The sequence below is a fragment of the Podarcis muralis genome, chromosome 6 (assembly GCF_964188315.1).
Source record: "Podarcis muralis chromosome 6, rPodMur119.hap1.1, whole genome shotgun sequence".
Classification (NCBI taxonomy): Eukaryota; Metazoa; Chordata; class Lepidosauria; order Squamata; family Lacertidae; genus Podarcis; species Podarcis muralis.
This window is the reverse complement of record NC_135660.1, coordinates 7,627,336-7,639,530: the sequence shown is the minus strand read 5'-3', so window position 1 is coordinate 7,639,530 and position 12,195 is coordinate 7,627,336. Positions and strand designations below refer to the sequence as shown.

Here is a 12,195-nt window from a genome sequence, read left to right as displayed (position 1 = left end):
GTTCAGTGATGCCTGCATGGGGCACTTTCCCAAACCTTTGAACCTGGTGTCAAGGCTTCAGGGAATCCTGTCCCTCCCACGGTGGGATGCCAAGGAGCAGAAAAAACAAGAAGAGTTCTTACCAAGTAGTTTATTCAATATTCACAGAAACAAAGGAATGTGGTCTCTCTTAGATAATGGTGTTGCTCCAACTAAAGTTCCACCCCCTCAGTCACTCCTATTCTACGTCAGCCCTGCCTCTGTGCTTTCTGCCTCTGAGATTTCTGATCTGCTACTCTCACAGCATGCCTGGTTATGGGAGAAGGGGGATTAGGAATGTTTTCAAGAGACACTGAGTCTGTTAGCTGTCTCTCCCCCGGTGCTGCTTCTTCCTGCTGCTCCCCCAATATTTCCCAGCTTTCCCCCTCTGCTTCCTCTGAACTATGCCCTTCTGCAAACCACTGTTCTAAATCTATACTGTCCTCCACTTCTCTGGAAGGTGCAGATAGAGGGCAGGTGGCTCCCACCACATTCCTCCTCAGTCTAGCCCCTGACACCTGGCTAGCATGAGCATCTTTGGAGATGATGGTGTTGCAGATGGGAAGCACCCAATGTCACATTTCAAGTGCCTCCCCCAACACAGTCCTGTGCAAAATTTGGCTTTGTTGTTTCTCCTCGTGGAGGCATGTTGCCCGTATCTCAGGTGGAGAAGGTACCAAAGTTGTGCTTCAGACAAGCTGGCGGTGCCCTGGGAACAGGAAGCATTCGGGCTTCCTCTTCAGCCCACAACATCTCAAACTGTCCTTGATCTCCTTCTGCCTCTCCCCGATCTTGTCCTCTATCTCTGAATTATTTTTAAAAGTTTGCCACCTTGCCATCAAAACACACGCCTGGTCTGTTAGCAAAAAAATGGCTTCTCGGCCCAGAAATAAGCTCAGCCTGGTTTCCCTTGCCTCTGCAGAGTCCATGATCCTTCTGGGCTCCATCGAGCGCACACAGATCGTGACTCTCCTGAGCGAGCAGCTGAGCTACGCACGCCGGCTCCACTACATGCGTGAGAAGGCCCAGGCCGACCGCCGAGCCACCGAGAAGGTTCCAGAAGGCGAGGAGGAGCACCAGACACCTGACACGGGCGTGCGCTTTCAGGTGGGCAAAGACCCAGGAGAGTGTTGTTGTTGTTGTTAGCATTTTGGCAAATATGCTCATCTTTGAGGGCCTATGTTGATTTGGAGAGGCAAAGAGCAGACGTAACTGAGGAATGTGGCGTCAACAGAAGAAGAAGCCCATGAGGTGCCAAAGCGATAGGGTCCAAGTCTTGATCCCTTTTGTAACGCCGTCCCTTTTTCTCTCTCAACACTCAGATCATCACCGAAGAATCCTCGTTTGTCCCGCCGCGAAGTGAGTCCCGTAAGCCCTTGAAGCCGGCACTGAAGCGAGCCTCCAGCACTTTATCCGAGAGTGTCTCCAGTGAGTCCTTTGTCCCCCTTTCACCCTATGGCAGGGGTCAGCAAACTTTTTCTGCAGGGGGCTGGTTCACTGTCCCTCAGAACTTGCGGTGGGCCGGACCGCACGCATGCACACGAGCGCACAGGCCTTCCCTTTGGCTGGGGAGGGGGCACCCCACTGGGGCTGGGTCTCAGTTTGCGTGGAGGGGCAGCAGCCACCCCTCAAGGAAGGGCCCCTACCCCAGGGTGTCCATGACTGTTCTGCTAATATGCCAGCACCGAGCAGCACAGAAGAGTCCTCCTCCTCCCTCCTCCACTCCCGCTTCTTCCCGCCCCTTCGTTTCTCCCTTCTCGGAGCTAGACTTCCACAAGGCGCCCTGCGCTGTGCCTCACCCCAATTGGAGCAGCGAGGTTCGGGAAGGGTCGCCATGGGCCGCCAGCTCGCATCAAACTGGCCAATGGAGGGGAGGCCTGAGATTGCTAAGGCTTCGGATTGGCCAGTGTCACAGAAGTCTGCAGCAAACTGGGAGCATGCTGGGAGATGTAGTCCCAGGAAAGCGCCTCTCTGCAGAGCTAAACTGAAGCTAAACCGGGCAGCACAGCGCAGCAACTGACCAAGCGGGTGGCAGGCTCCGTGGGCCGGATTTATGACCCTGGCAGGCCTTATCCAGCCCCCAGGCCTTAGTTTGCTGACCCATGCCTTACAGTGTCCCTTTCCAGTGAGGCCCCTCTGATGTTTGTCTCTCTCTCTCTCTCTCTCTCTCTCTCTCTGGGCAGCTGGGACTGTGGACCCCCCAGGCATCGCTCTGAGGAGCCTTTTTTGCGCTAACAACACGACAGCAGAGCCAGCTGAGGTGAGGCCTCTTTCCTCCCCGCCCTCCACCCCACCATGTGCCGCGTTTGGGTCTGTTTCTGGGCAGAGGCTCTTCTCTTCCCCTGGGAATTATGTGCTAGCCGTCCCACTCCCATAATTCCTCTCTCTCTTCCTTATTTTCTCCCCCCTTGGTAAAATAAGGATGAGAATTCGGGCCTGCCTGAAAAGCGCAAGTCGAAGCGTGTCCGCATTTCCGTGGCGGTAAGTGTGGGCCACGCCACGTCCATGCAGCTCCCACCCAGACAATCACAGGGCAGGAAGCCTTTTCCTCCCCCAAATGTGTCCATCAAGGCCTGGGACTGTGCTGAAGGTTTTTTCCCCCTGTTTTGTAGTGCCAGGCCCTCCAACAACTGGGGCCTGCCCAAGATACTGAGAATAATAAGATTCCTGTTAGATCAGGCCAGTGGCCCACCTAGTCCAGCATCCTGTTCTCACAGTGGCCAACCCAATGCCTGTGGGAAACCAGAAATCAGGATTCGAACACAAGAGCACTCCCCACTCCAGGCTGAAGCTGGAGGTAGAGGGTACAAATGATTCCTCTCTTCCGTCACCACGCCCCATGTACGTGTGTGTGTGTTGTTCCACTAAGGTTGAACAATGATCCCATACAACCGTCATTTGAAATAAATGTGATTTGCACAAGAAAAGTCTTGCTTCCCTATGACTTGGGACCCAATAACGCTTGGGGAGCAACAGGTCCAAAATAGACAAAATCTCCCTTCCCACCTCCCCAAAGTTCTAGCTCAGGGTTTCCCAGACTTGAGTCTCCATCTTTTTGAGGACTACAGTTCCCATCATCCCTAACCACTGGTCCGGCTAACTAGGGATGATGGGAGAACAAGAATTTTCTCTGTGAATTTGCGAATCACTGCCTGGTAGTCCTAAGGTCTGAATAAAACCTCCATGTTCAAGCACAGCATATCCATGAATACTGTTGGAAGCAGAATGCTGGGCATGGCTGGACCTTTTGGTCTGATCCACATGGGCGATTCGTACAAGGGAAGCAAAGTGCAGTGTTGGTCTGGAGTGAACCCAGGATTGCTCCCGATGCTGTATAAGAAATACAGTCCGAGGCCGCCACTCCTTCCTTGGTTGACTGACAGGTGAAATTATCTAGTGCCACAGTGCGAAAGCAGGGCAACGGCACAGCCAGAGCCTTCAGCACAGTTCGGCCTCTTGTTTTGATTCATCTTTTCTCTCTTAGTGGCGCACCCCCCCCCCCAAAAAATATCCATACCCCCCCTCCCATTTTTTACAAACTAACTGATTTATATAGTGATCTCTGCTGGAACAGCCAATCAGAAATCTCCATCGCCTTCATCCTTGCTTCAGAATCACTTGTTTCCCCAGCTAATTCACGCCTCTTCCAACTCCTGTAGTGAAATCCTGCAACATTGAGATGATTTCGGGGATTCTGTGTGAGCTTCCAGAAACACCATGATTTGGTTGGGGTTCAAATTATATTGTTGGGTTGTTGCTTTGGCCACCAGTCCCTTGGTTTTTACACCGACTCAGCTTCTGCTGCCTGTTCTCTCCCCACCCACCTTAGCCGAGAAGCACCAGAAGAGAGGCTGACCTGATCTATTATTGAAGAGCAGGAATCCCTTTTGCTGCCAAGATGTGTGTTAAAACCAGGCGCTGGTTCAGCAAACCACACAGCTAAGTGTGTAACACGCTAAGGACTTTTGAGGTGGTGGGGAAGCCTCTGGCAGTGGTTTGCTCAGCTTCCCTGGATTGTCACAGAGGTCTGATAGCTAGAAGGGCTGCCTCTTGGCTGAATTATCCTGGCCCCAAGTCTGGACCCGTGCAACGCAAACTTAAAAGAGGCGTTCGCTCTCCTAAGGAACTCAGGGGACTGTGGTTTCTGGTAGGTTTTTCTTAACAGTCTCTGACTGCCATTTGAAGAAATGCCCTCCTCCTAGAGAGAGGGGGCCGGGCAGGCAGAAGGACCCCAGAAAGGAAAGAGAAAAGAAATGGGGAGCTAGGAAGGAACCCCAAGGATTGACATGCTAGAGAGCTGAGAAAAGGGGGGTCGCAGCTCCTTGTAGAGTCTACCCTCAGTGACAAACCAGGTTTCTCTGACACACAGCATTTGGGGTGGCTCCAAGGCCTATCAGTCTGCACATCAAGTATAAAAGGTAAAGGACCCCTGGACGGTTAAGTTCAGTCAAAAGCGACTGTCAGGGGCTCAGGAGCAGAGGCACAGGAGAGGGAGGAAATAGAGAGCGAGGGGGAGGAATCCGAAGGAAATGTTAGCGATGACAGCGGCCCGAGGTCTCTGAGTCTTTCCAGCGAATCGGAAGATTCACAGAGAGGGGCTCCCATGGTCAGAGCAAGGGGGTGCCTAGGGGGACACCCCAGGAAGAAGGGGCCAGAGGGGACTCAGAGAGCAGCAGTTGGAAATCAGGACCAGCTTCCCCACCAGAGCGCAGTAGGGGGGAGGAGTCCCAGGTATCGGGATCAGGCGGCTCACCGCCAGCGGGAGGAGATGAGTCAGGATTGGCCACGCCTCCATCGGAGAGCGAGGAAACGGTCAAGAGGAAGGTCGAAAGCTGGGCGCGCGCGCCAAGTTCAAATGTACAGGAGGGCGGCGCAGTTGGTAGCCCGGATAGGGAGCCAGGTCCTAAAGCCCGCCGAAAGGAGGGAGAGGAGTCAGGGGGGTCAGCGTCAGCGTCAGAAGAGTCCAGAAAGGAGGGGACCCCGGGGGGCAGAAGGACCCAGAGGAGAAAGGAGAGACGGAAGAGGTGGAGTAAGGTTAGAGTCTTAAACTGGTGTACAGGGGGTGGAGACTCAGATGGAGCTTCGCCGGTCTAGCTTCTAAGACGTAGAGCTGCGCGCTGCGGCTTGAAAATGGAAACTGTACTTCAATAAAGACTTTTGTACATTACTACCGGCTAGCGTTGGTCCTCTGTGAGCTGGGACCTGGAGGCAGCTCTGACAGCGACTATGGGGTGCGGCGTTCATTTCGCACTCAGGTCGAGGGAGCCGGCGTTTGTCCACAGACAGCATTCTGGGTCATGTGGCCTGCAGGACTAAACCACTTCTGGCGCAACAGAACACCGTGACGTAAGCCAGAGCACACAGAAACGCCGTTTACCTTCCCGCGACAGCAGTACCTATTTATCTACTTGCACAGGCGTGCTTTCGAACGGCTAGGTTGGCAGGAGCTGGGACAGAGCAACGGGAGCTCACCACTGTCGTGTGGATTCGAACCGCTAACCTTCCAATCAGCAAGCCCAAGAGAATCAGTGGTTTAGACCACAGCGCCACAGGCGTCCCTGACCAAGTATACAGGAAGCATTCAGCTTGAGGGGCTTGTAAATCCTGAGCAGAAACCTACCTGTCGGACAACGCCAATCTTACATTGCTGTGGGGAGACAAGGCTCCAACTTACAAGTGTAGGAATATGACCACATAGAAGGCTTTGCGTGGTGAGAACTGATATTTACCACACAGAAGAGTCTGTTCCAGTATAGTAAATAGCAGCTCTTTCCACAGGAGGGTGCCTTCACTATGCAAAACCAGCAGGGCAAAATTCACTTTGTGGTGGCATTGGCGCATCAGAAAGTAATGTATGACTAGGGCTCAATTTAAACCGAAATGTGCACAGAAGCCTTTGATTTCCTTGCCCTCGCAAAGCTGGGATGCACAACTCTCTTCTTTGCCACCTGCTACCCCTGGATGCCCAGAATTTTTCACACCTTGGGCCCCAATTCTGGACTGTTAGGAGCCTTGTATTCTTCTGGAGTCAAATTCACTCCCTGCCCCGTCTCTATCTCTCTGTTTTCCTTGCTCAGCTCCTCCCCAATACCTTCCCAGGGTGGCATTGACAAATGCGGCTCCTTTTCTCCCTCCTTGTAGGATGAATATGAAGTAGCTGGCGAAATGACCCCTGCAGAGGTGAGTACCCATCATTCACAGGCCCAGACAAGCAAAGAGGCCTCTCTATAGTACAGAGCAGGTGGGTGGTGAAGGCCCCTGTGTTGAAATTGTGCTGCGCCCTGACTTTTGCCCTCTTGGAGGGCTAACTCCTTGTGCCCCTAGAGAAAATATCCGCAAAACCCCAGCATTCCAAAAGATGGCATATAGCATACAGCTTGGCTGGCTCGATTTACGTGGGTCAGTCACTGGCTCTGGTTGTCACTCCCCAGCCAAAGGAAATCACATGGCAGATGTGATTGTTAAAAGTGGACACTTACCGTAGTTTCCATGGCTCCAAATACCCATGCACAGTAGCCTAGTGTCTAGGCAGCTATTCTCAGGTGTGAGCTCTACGGTGCAGTTGCAGCAACCAGTGTCACTCCTCCTCCAGCAGCTTAAGTATCTTCCCCAGATGTGCCGTGTGCATGCAGCCAGAGACTATGCCTGCCTGGAAGCGTCCTCTGCTCTTCCCTCTTTCATCCCCTCCTGGTTCTGGGACACAGTGGTGTGGGAGAACGTGGGGAAGCGCCCAGCCCTTGACTTGCCTGAACTGCCTCTACCTCGTCTTCCTCCAGTGATCCACCCTCCAGCTCTCAAGCTTCCTTTGGCTCTGACTCTGGGCTCCTGGCTGGTCCCCACAAATCACTGCCCCCCTCTCCCGAGTCAGACTCCAGCCCGCCTTCCCCCGGTGCACCCTCGTCAGCATCCTGCCAGCCCCTGACCCTGTTGGCGTTTGGCTTTCTCCTGCTCCCCGCTGTTCAACATTGTGGTTGGGATCTTGTGGGCTAATACCAGAACTGAGGGCCACCCAAATGAAGTTGAACAGCGGGTGATTCCTGCCAGACACAGAAGGAATTGCTTCTTCACTGTGCAGCCAGGGGGTGAGGAACCTCAGGTCCAGACCCTGAATGCGGCCCCAAGCATCTCTGTCTGGCCACCGAGACTCTTCCCCAGGCCACAACCCTTGCCAGTCCTAGCCCATATCCTCCTTGAAGGCCTTTGCCAGGCTGGAACGTGTCCTTAAACTGCCTCTTGCTTGCCTATATGGACACAGAGAGAGAGATGTGTTCAGGTTTGTGTGCAGAAATGCCTGGCTTTTGTGCTGCTGAAGTGTGAACCTGCTATATGAACCTGCTGCTGAAGTGTGAACCTGTTCATGGCTGCTGGCCATTGCGGCTGCATGCCGACTGCAGGAACAGCAACTGCAACCTGAGCACCGAGCACCATTCTCTAGCAAACAGCAGCAGAGAGATGGGCTGGGTGGTTTCCTTGGATGAAAAGGAGGGGTATATATAAAATGTAATGAACAGAATCTGGCCTGGCTTACAAGCCTGGCAGCTACAGGCTCCTCCTGGCAGACACGCTAACTTGATTTGTCGCCTTCCAGATCCTGGAATGGGAGGAGCAGCAGCTAGAGCAGTTTGTCAACTTCAACAACAGCAAGATTGACCCAGCACCCTTCCAGCTGGTGGAACGCACTTCTTTGCACAAGGTGCGTGTACATTGCGTGTGCGCACTCTGATTCTGCAAGCATACCACACGAGCGCTGAATTCACTCTACCGAATTCAGCATCCTGAAAACCTCCATTTTCCTGTTCTTTTTTTAAAAAAAGTTACTAGCCCTAGTGGCTATGAAAATGGCTTAGAACATTTCCTTGCAAGGTGCCTGAGGTCCAGGGAGGCTTGGCCTGAATAAGATTTCAGAAGGGGCACGACAAAATGCTCCTATGAATGTGTAGCTCCATACATACCTCCTTTCTCCAGGTGATAAATGGTGCACAGCTAGAAAAAGAGGTGCAATATGTAGATGATGATAGATAGATGATAGATAGATAGATAGATAGATAGATAGATAGATAGATAGATAGATAGATAGATAGATAGATGATAGATAGATATAGATAGATGATGGATAGATAGATAGATAGATAGATAGATAGATAGATAGATAGATAGATAGCTAGATGATAGATAGATAGATAGATAGATAGATAGATAGATAGATAGATATAGATAGATAGATAGATGATAGATATAGATAGATGATAGATAGATAGATAGATAGATATAGATAGATAGATAGATAGATAGATAGATAGATAGATAGATAGATGATAGATAGATAGATGATAGATAGATAGATAGATGATAGATAGATGATAGATAGATAGATGATAGATAGATAGAGATAGATAGAGATAGAGATAGATAGAGATAGATATACACACACACATATGTGCAGAACATGACACAATCCAGGGTATAGCTGAGAAATTCCCCATGTTGCTAGGCTCAAGAGGCAAGAGTTGGCTGGGGTGGGGGGAGGGGGGGGAGGAATGCCTGAGCCTTGGAGGGATGGGTCCTTGTCAATGATTCAGAAATACGACTTGCTGGGGAGCCCTGTTCTGGTGCTGGTGGTTATTTGCTTGTTAATTTTTTCTGTGTTGCCTGCCTAGGCAAAGCCTTCCCAAGGCAGCTTGCATGCATAAATAAAACAGGAAAACCAAAGCGCATTGCTCCAATAAAACTAAACCATCAAAACAACAGTTTGAAAACATTTCACAGCGCAGCAGAGCGCTCATGTAAAAGCAGCTGAAGCAACTGGAAACCCCTTTGAATGGCAAAACTGACATGACAAAATGTATATCCATTGGGAGTCGCACAAACTTAGAGCCACCACTGAGAAGACACCGTTTCTTGATTTGCTCTTAAGGGCAGGCCACAAACAGGGCCTTTAAGGCCCAGACAGGTTCACACAGAAGCAGACCGGTTTTCAAATAACCTGCCCCGAAACCCAGTTTAGGCCTCTAAAGTAAACACCAATATGCAAAATTAGAAACCAAGATGAGGCAGAATTCAAGGAGAACTGGAGGACGTTCGTAGATTTTTTTAAAAAACCACTATTGTAAATATGTTAAAATGCAAGTGGCTTTAGAGTAAGAACAGCAGTAAAATATATGTTTGAAAGTACTGTGGAGAAGATAAGGTATACAATAATATGCATTGTAATTTTGAAAATTAGGGAAACCATAGAGGGATTTGGGTGGAGGGGAGTCCAAAGTTAAATGATTGTAAATCGGAAAATGCTGTTTTAACTGTGTGTGTGTGTGTGTGTGTGTGTGTGTGTGTAAAAGGGGGGGGGGGGAATTAACACCAATACTTGTAGTTGGGCCCGAAAGCATGCAAGTAATTGCTGAAACTTACCAGAAGAGTAAGAAATCAAGATAACAAACTTTTTATAAAAGAATGGAAATGGTTTATTGAATATTTACAGATAAATTGTAAACAGATAAGAACATTGGCAGGATTATTGTAATAACGTGCAGTTTCATAAGAGTATATATTTAAAGAAGATGAATAAATGAGCAAAATAAGTTAACTTGAAGATGCAGAAGATATTAAAAATAAATTTAAGGAACCGCAGAAATAGGGGGAAGGAAGTCAAGCTTCGAAATGTCAAAACGATTGTAAAATTAGTGAAATGTATAAACTTGAAAAGTAGAAAGAAAGAAAGAAAGAAAGAAAGAAAGAAAGAAAGAAAGAAAGAAAGAAAGAAAGAAAGAAAGAAAGATGCAGGTAACCAATGCCAAAGGTCCATTTAGTCCAACATCCTGTCCTCACAACTGGATGCCTGTGGAAATTCTGCAGGCAGGACCCGAGTGCTGCAGAAGTAGAATGTAATGTCTTCCAAGAGAATCACCTCCAGGTGCTTCCAGGTGGCTATGTTCTGTACCAGTTGAAGTTTCTTCAAGGGCTGTCTCATGTGGAGCGCATTGCAGTAGCCTAGCCCGGATGGTTTGTCAGGGCAGGAGTCACAGAATTTTGGTTCAGTCCTAGATACTGAGGTGGTGGAGCAAAGGAGTATGTGAGTGATTGCTGCTGATTTTGCTTTTGGCTCTTCCAGACACACACCATATTCTCTCTCCTGGGGGTGGACCACGCCTATGTCACCAGCATCGGGCGCCTCATTGGCATGGTGTCCCTCAAGGAGGTGAGTACTCAGTCTGGGGGTGGGAAAGCTTAAGAGGGCTTCCTTTCAGTCCTAACATGCATGGGCCCCCTCCAACACACACACAGTGGAAGGGGGTCTGCCGTCTAATCCACCCCAGATGCCTGAGGGTAGCATCACCCCCATTTAACCCCAGTGGTTTGTTGACAATAACTGGGGTGGAGCAAAAGGTGGCCGTGGCGAGGCAGGGACCTTCAGTCTCAGCAGCCAATCGATCCATGAAGCCAAACCTGGGAGATACAAGTTGCTGTGCTCATTAGGCCTGACACGCCTGTGCAAATCCTGGTTCTGCTAATAAAGAGTTAACACCAGCTTGCTCAGTGTGATTTATTGCTGGCTCGCTCCTATTACCTGGTTGGAGAAAAAAATGTGGGATATAAATGTCATAAATAAATAGTAAATAAATCAATCTCTCCCTCCCTTCCCCTCCTCTTTCTCTCTTTCTCCAGTTGCGAAAAGCCATTGAAGGCTCGGTAACCGCCAAGGGGGTGAAGGTGCGGCCCCCATTGGCCAGCTTCCGGGACAGCACGACTAGCAGCAGCGAGACAGAGGCCACAGAAATCCACCAGCTGTGGGACCGGCGAAACAGGCACTCCATCCCCCGCGAGTCCAGCCCTTCGGAGAGTGACGAGAAATGCCAGTGACGGCGGAGGGAGTCTTGCTAACCAGTTGGCGGAGAAGCCAGCGTCGCCACTCCACGGCCGTTTCGTTCCGGCCAGAGTCTTCCCAGGGTCCTTCGCTTAGCGTTCCAACCCGGGGACCCACTACTGCCCCGAGAGACTTGCGAAAAGGCCTCTCGGCCAGAAAACCAGAGCAGCTTCAAGGCCTCACCGGGCACGAAGCCGCAAGCCCGTCCCTGCCCCGTTCTTGCTCTGGAGGAGAGGAGGCGGCAGAACAAATTCGGAGCCGAGTGAGAGGATCCTGCTCCTCTCGTCAGCCCACAGCTCAGTGGGACCTAGATGTCTGAGAACGGCAAGTCCTTCATCCTGCGCCTTGCCTGATGTTGAAGTCACACCTGTGCCACTGTTGGGGTCCTGTTTTCGCTCGTACACCCCTGCAGTCCCTCCCACGCTGCCATTAGTCTCAGGGCTTCCTCAAGATGTTTGTGGGTAAGAGGGCATCGGTTTTACAAATGCGCACACACAAAATAAGTAAACACACACCCCTCCTACCTTTCCATTGGCCTCACCTCTACCTTAAAATGGCATCCAGTCAGATAGGACCAAGGAAATTGTGAGCTGAGGTGTGAGGTGTTCAAACCCCACCTGGTCCACCTCTGCTTCTTTGCACAGGTCACTCTTAACCTGAGGAGTGGGGGCATAAGACACCTGAAGGAGCCACTCCTGCCTAGGCCCAAAATCCAGTTTCCCAGGCCATTATCACCTGCCTTTTTCTTTTTCGCTTACCTCTGCTCTCTGACTGCCACTCCGCACCCATTTGCAGTCCAGTCGGTGAGTCCTGGGTCTCCAGCTTAGGGATGTCCGAATGTGAAAGCAATGTAGGAGTGGGGGAGCCTGTGTCCCCCCCTGCCCAAAGTTGCTGGACTACAACTGCCACCACCCCTGACCACACTGCCTGGGGCTGCTGGAGAGTTCTCCATCCCTGATACAACGGATAGGCTTTCCCCCGCTTTTATTAATGATTTTTACATGGGTGAAAACACTGGATCTCTTGAGCTACTGAGCCTTGGGGAGCCTCTTCCTGTTCCTCTCTTCCCCACTGCCCTCCAATAAGGACTCTGAACTGCTTCACTTTCCCCACCCCCCTCTCTGGCGCCCACCCTATTCTTGAATCCAGAGGTGAGGAGCGGTGAGTGGGGTTGGTACCTGACATGTAAATACAGAGGGTTTTTTTATATTAATTTAATAAAAAGAAGAAGAGAGATTGCAAATAGAGCTATGAAATAAAGCGAACTAATGAGTGTCTGTTGTCTTGTGTAAGCCACGTGGTAATTAAGGGGTCGTTAG

General features: G+C 50.6%; 1 protein-coding gene across 2 annotated transcripts in view; it reads left to right on the top strand.

Moving 5' to 3' along the window:
- The window catches only part of CLCN2 (chloride voltage-gated channel 2), a 75,334-nt gene extending 63,933 nt beyond the window's left edge, over positions 1-11,401 (top strand). The window contains exons 17-24 of one of the 2 annotated variants that reach the window (XM_028731699.2): positions 941-1,125; positions 1,341-1,446; positions 2,202-2,278; positions 2,440-2,499; positions 6,160-6,198; positions 7,607-7,711; positions 10,124-10,210; positions 10,678-11,401. In XM_028731699.2, the coding sequence (XP_028587532.1) occupies positions 941-1,125; positions 1,341-1,446; positions 2,202-2,278; positions 2,440-2,499; positions 6,160-6,198; positions 7,607-7,711; positions 10,124-10,210; positions 10,678-10,872 (854 nt within the window). In that variant the 3' untranslated portion in view covers positions 10,873-11,401. The remainder of the gene's footprint in view (positions 1-940; positions 1,126-1,340; positions 1,447-2,201; positions 2,279-2,439; positions 2,500-6,159; positions 6,199-7,606; positions 7,712-10,123; positions 10,211-10,677) is intronic. The other variant, XM_028731700.2, reaches the window with a different exon arrangement.
- Positions 11,402-12,195: the final 794 nt, after the last annotated feature.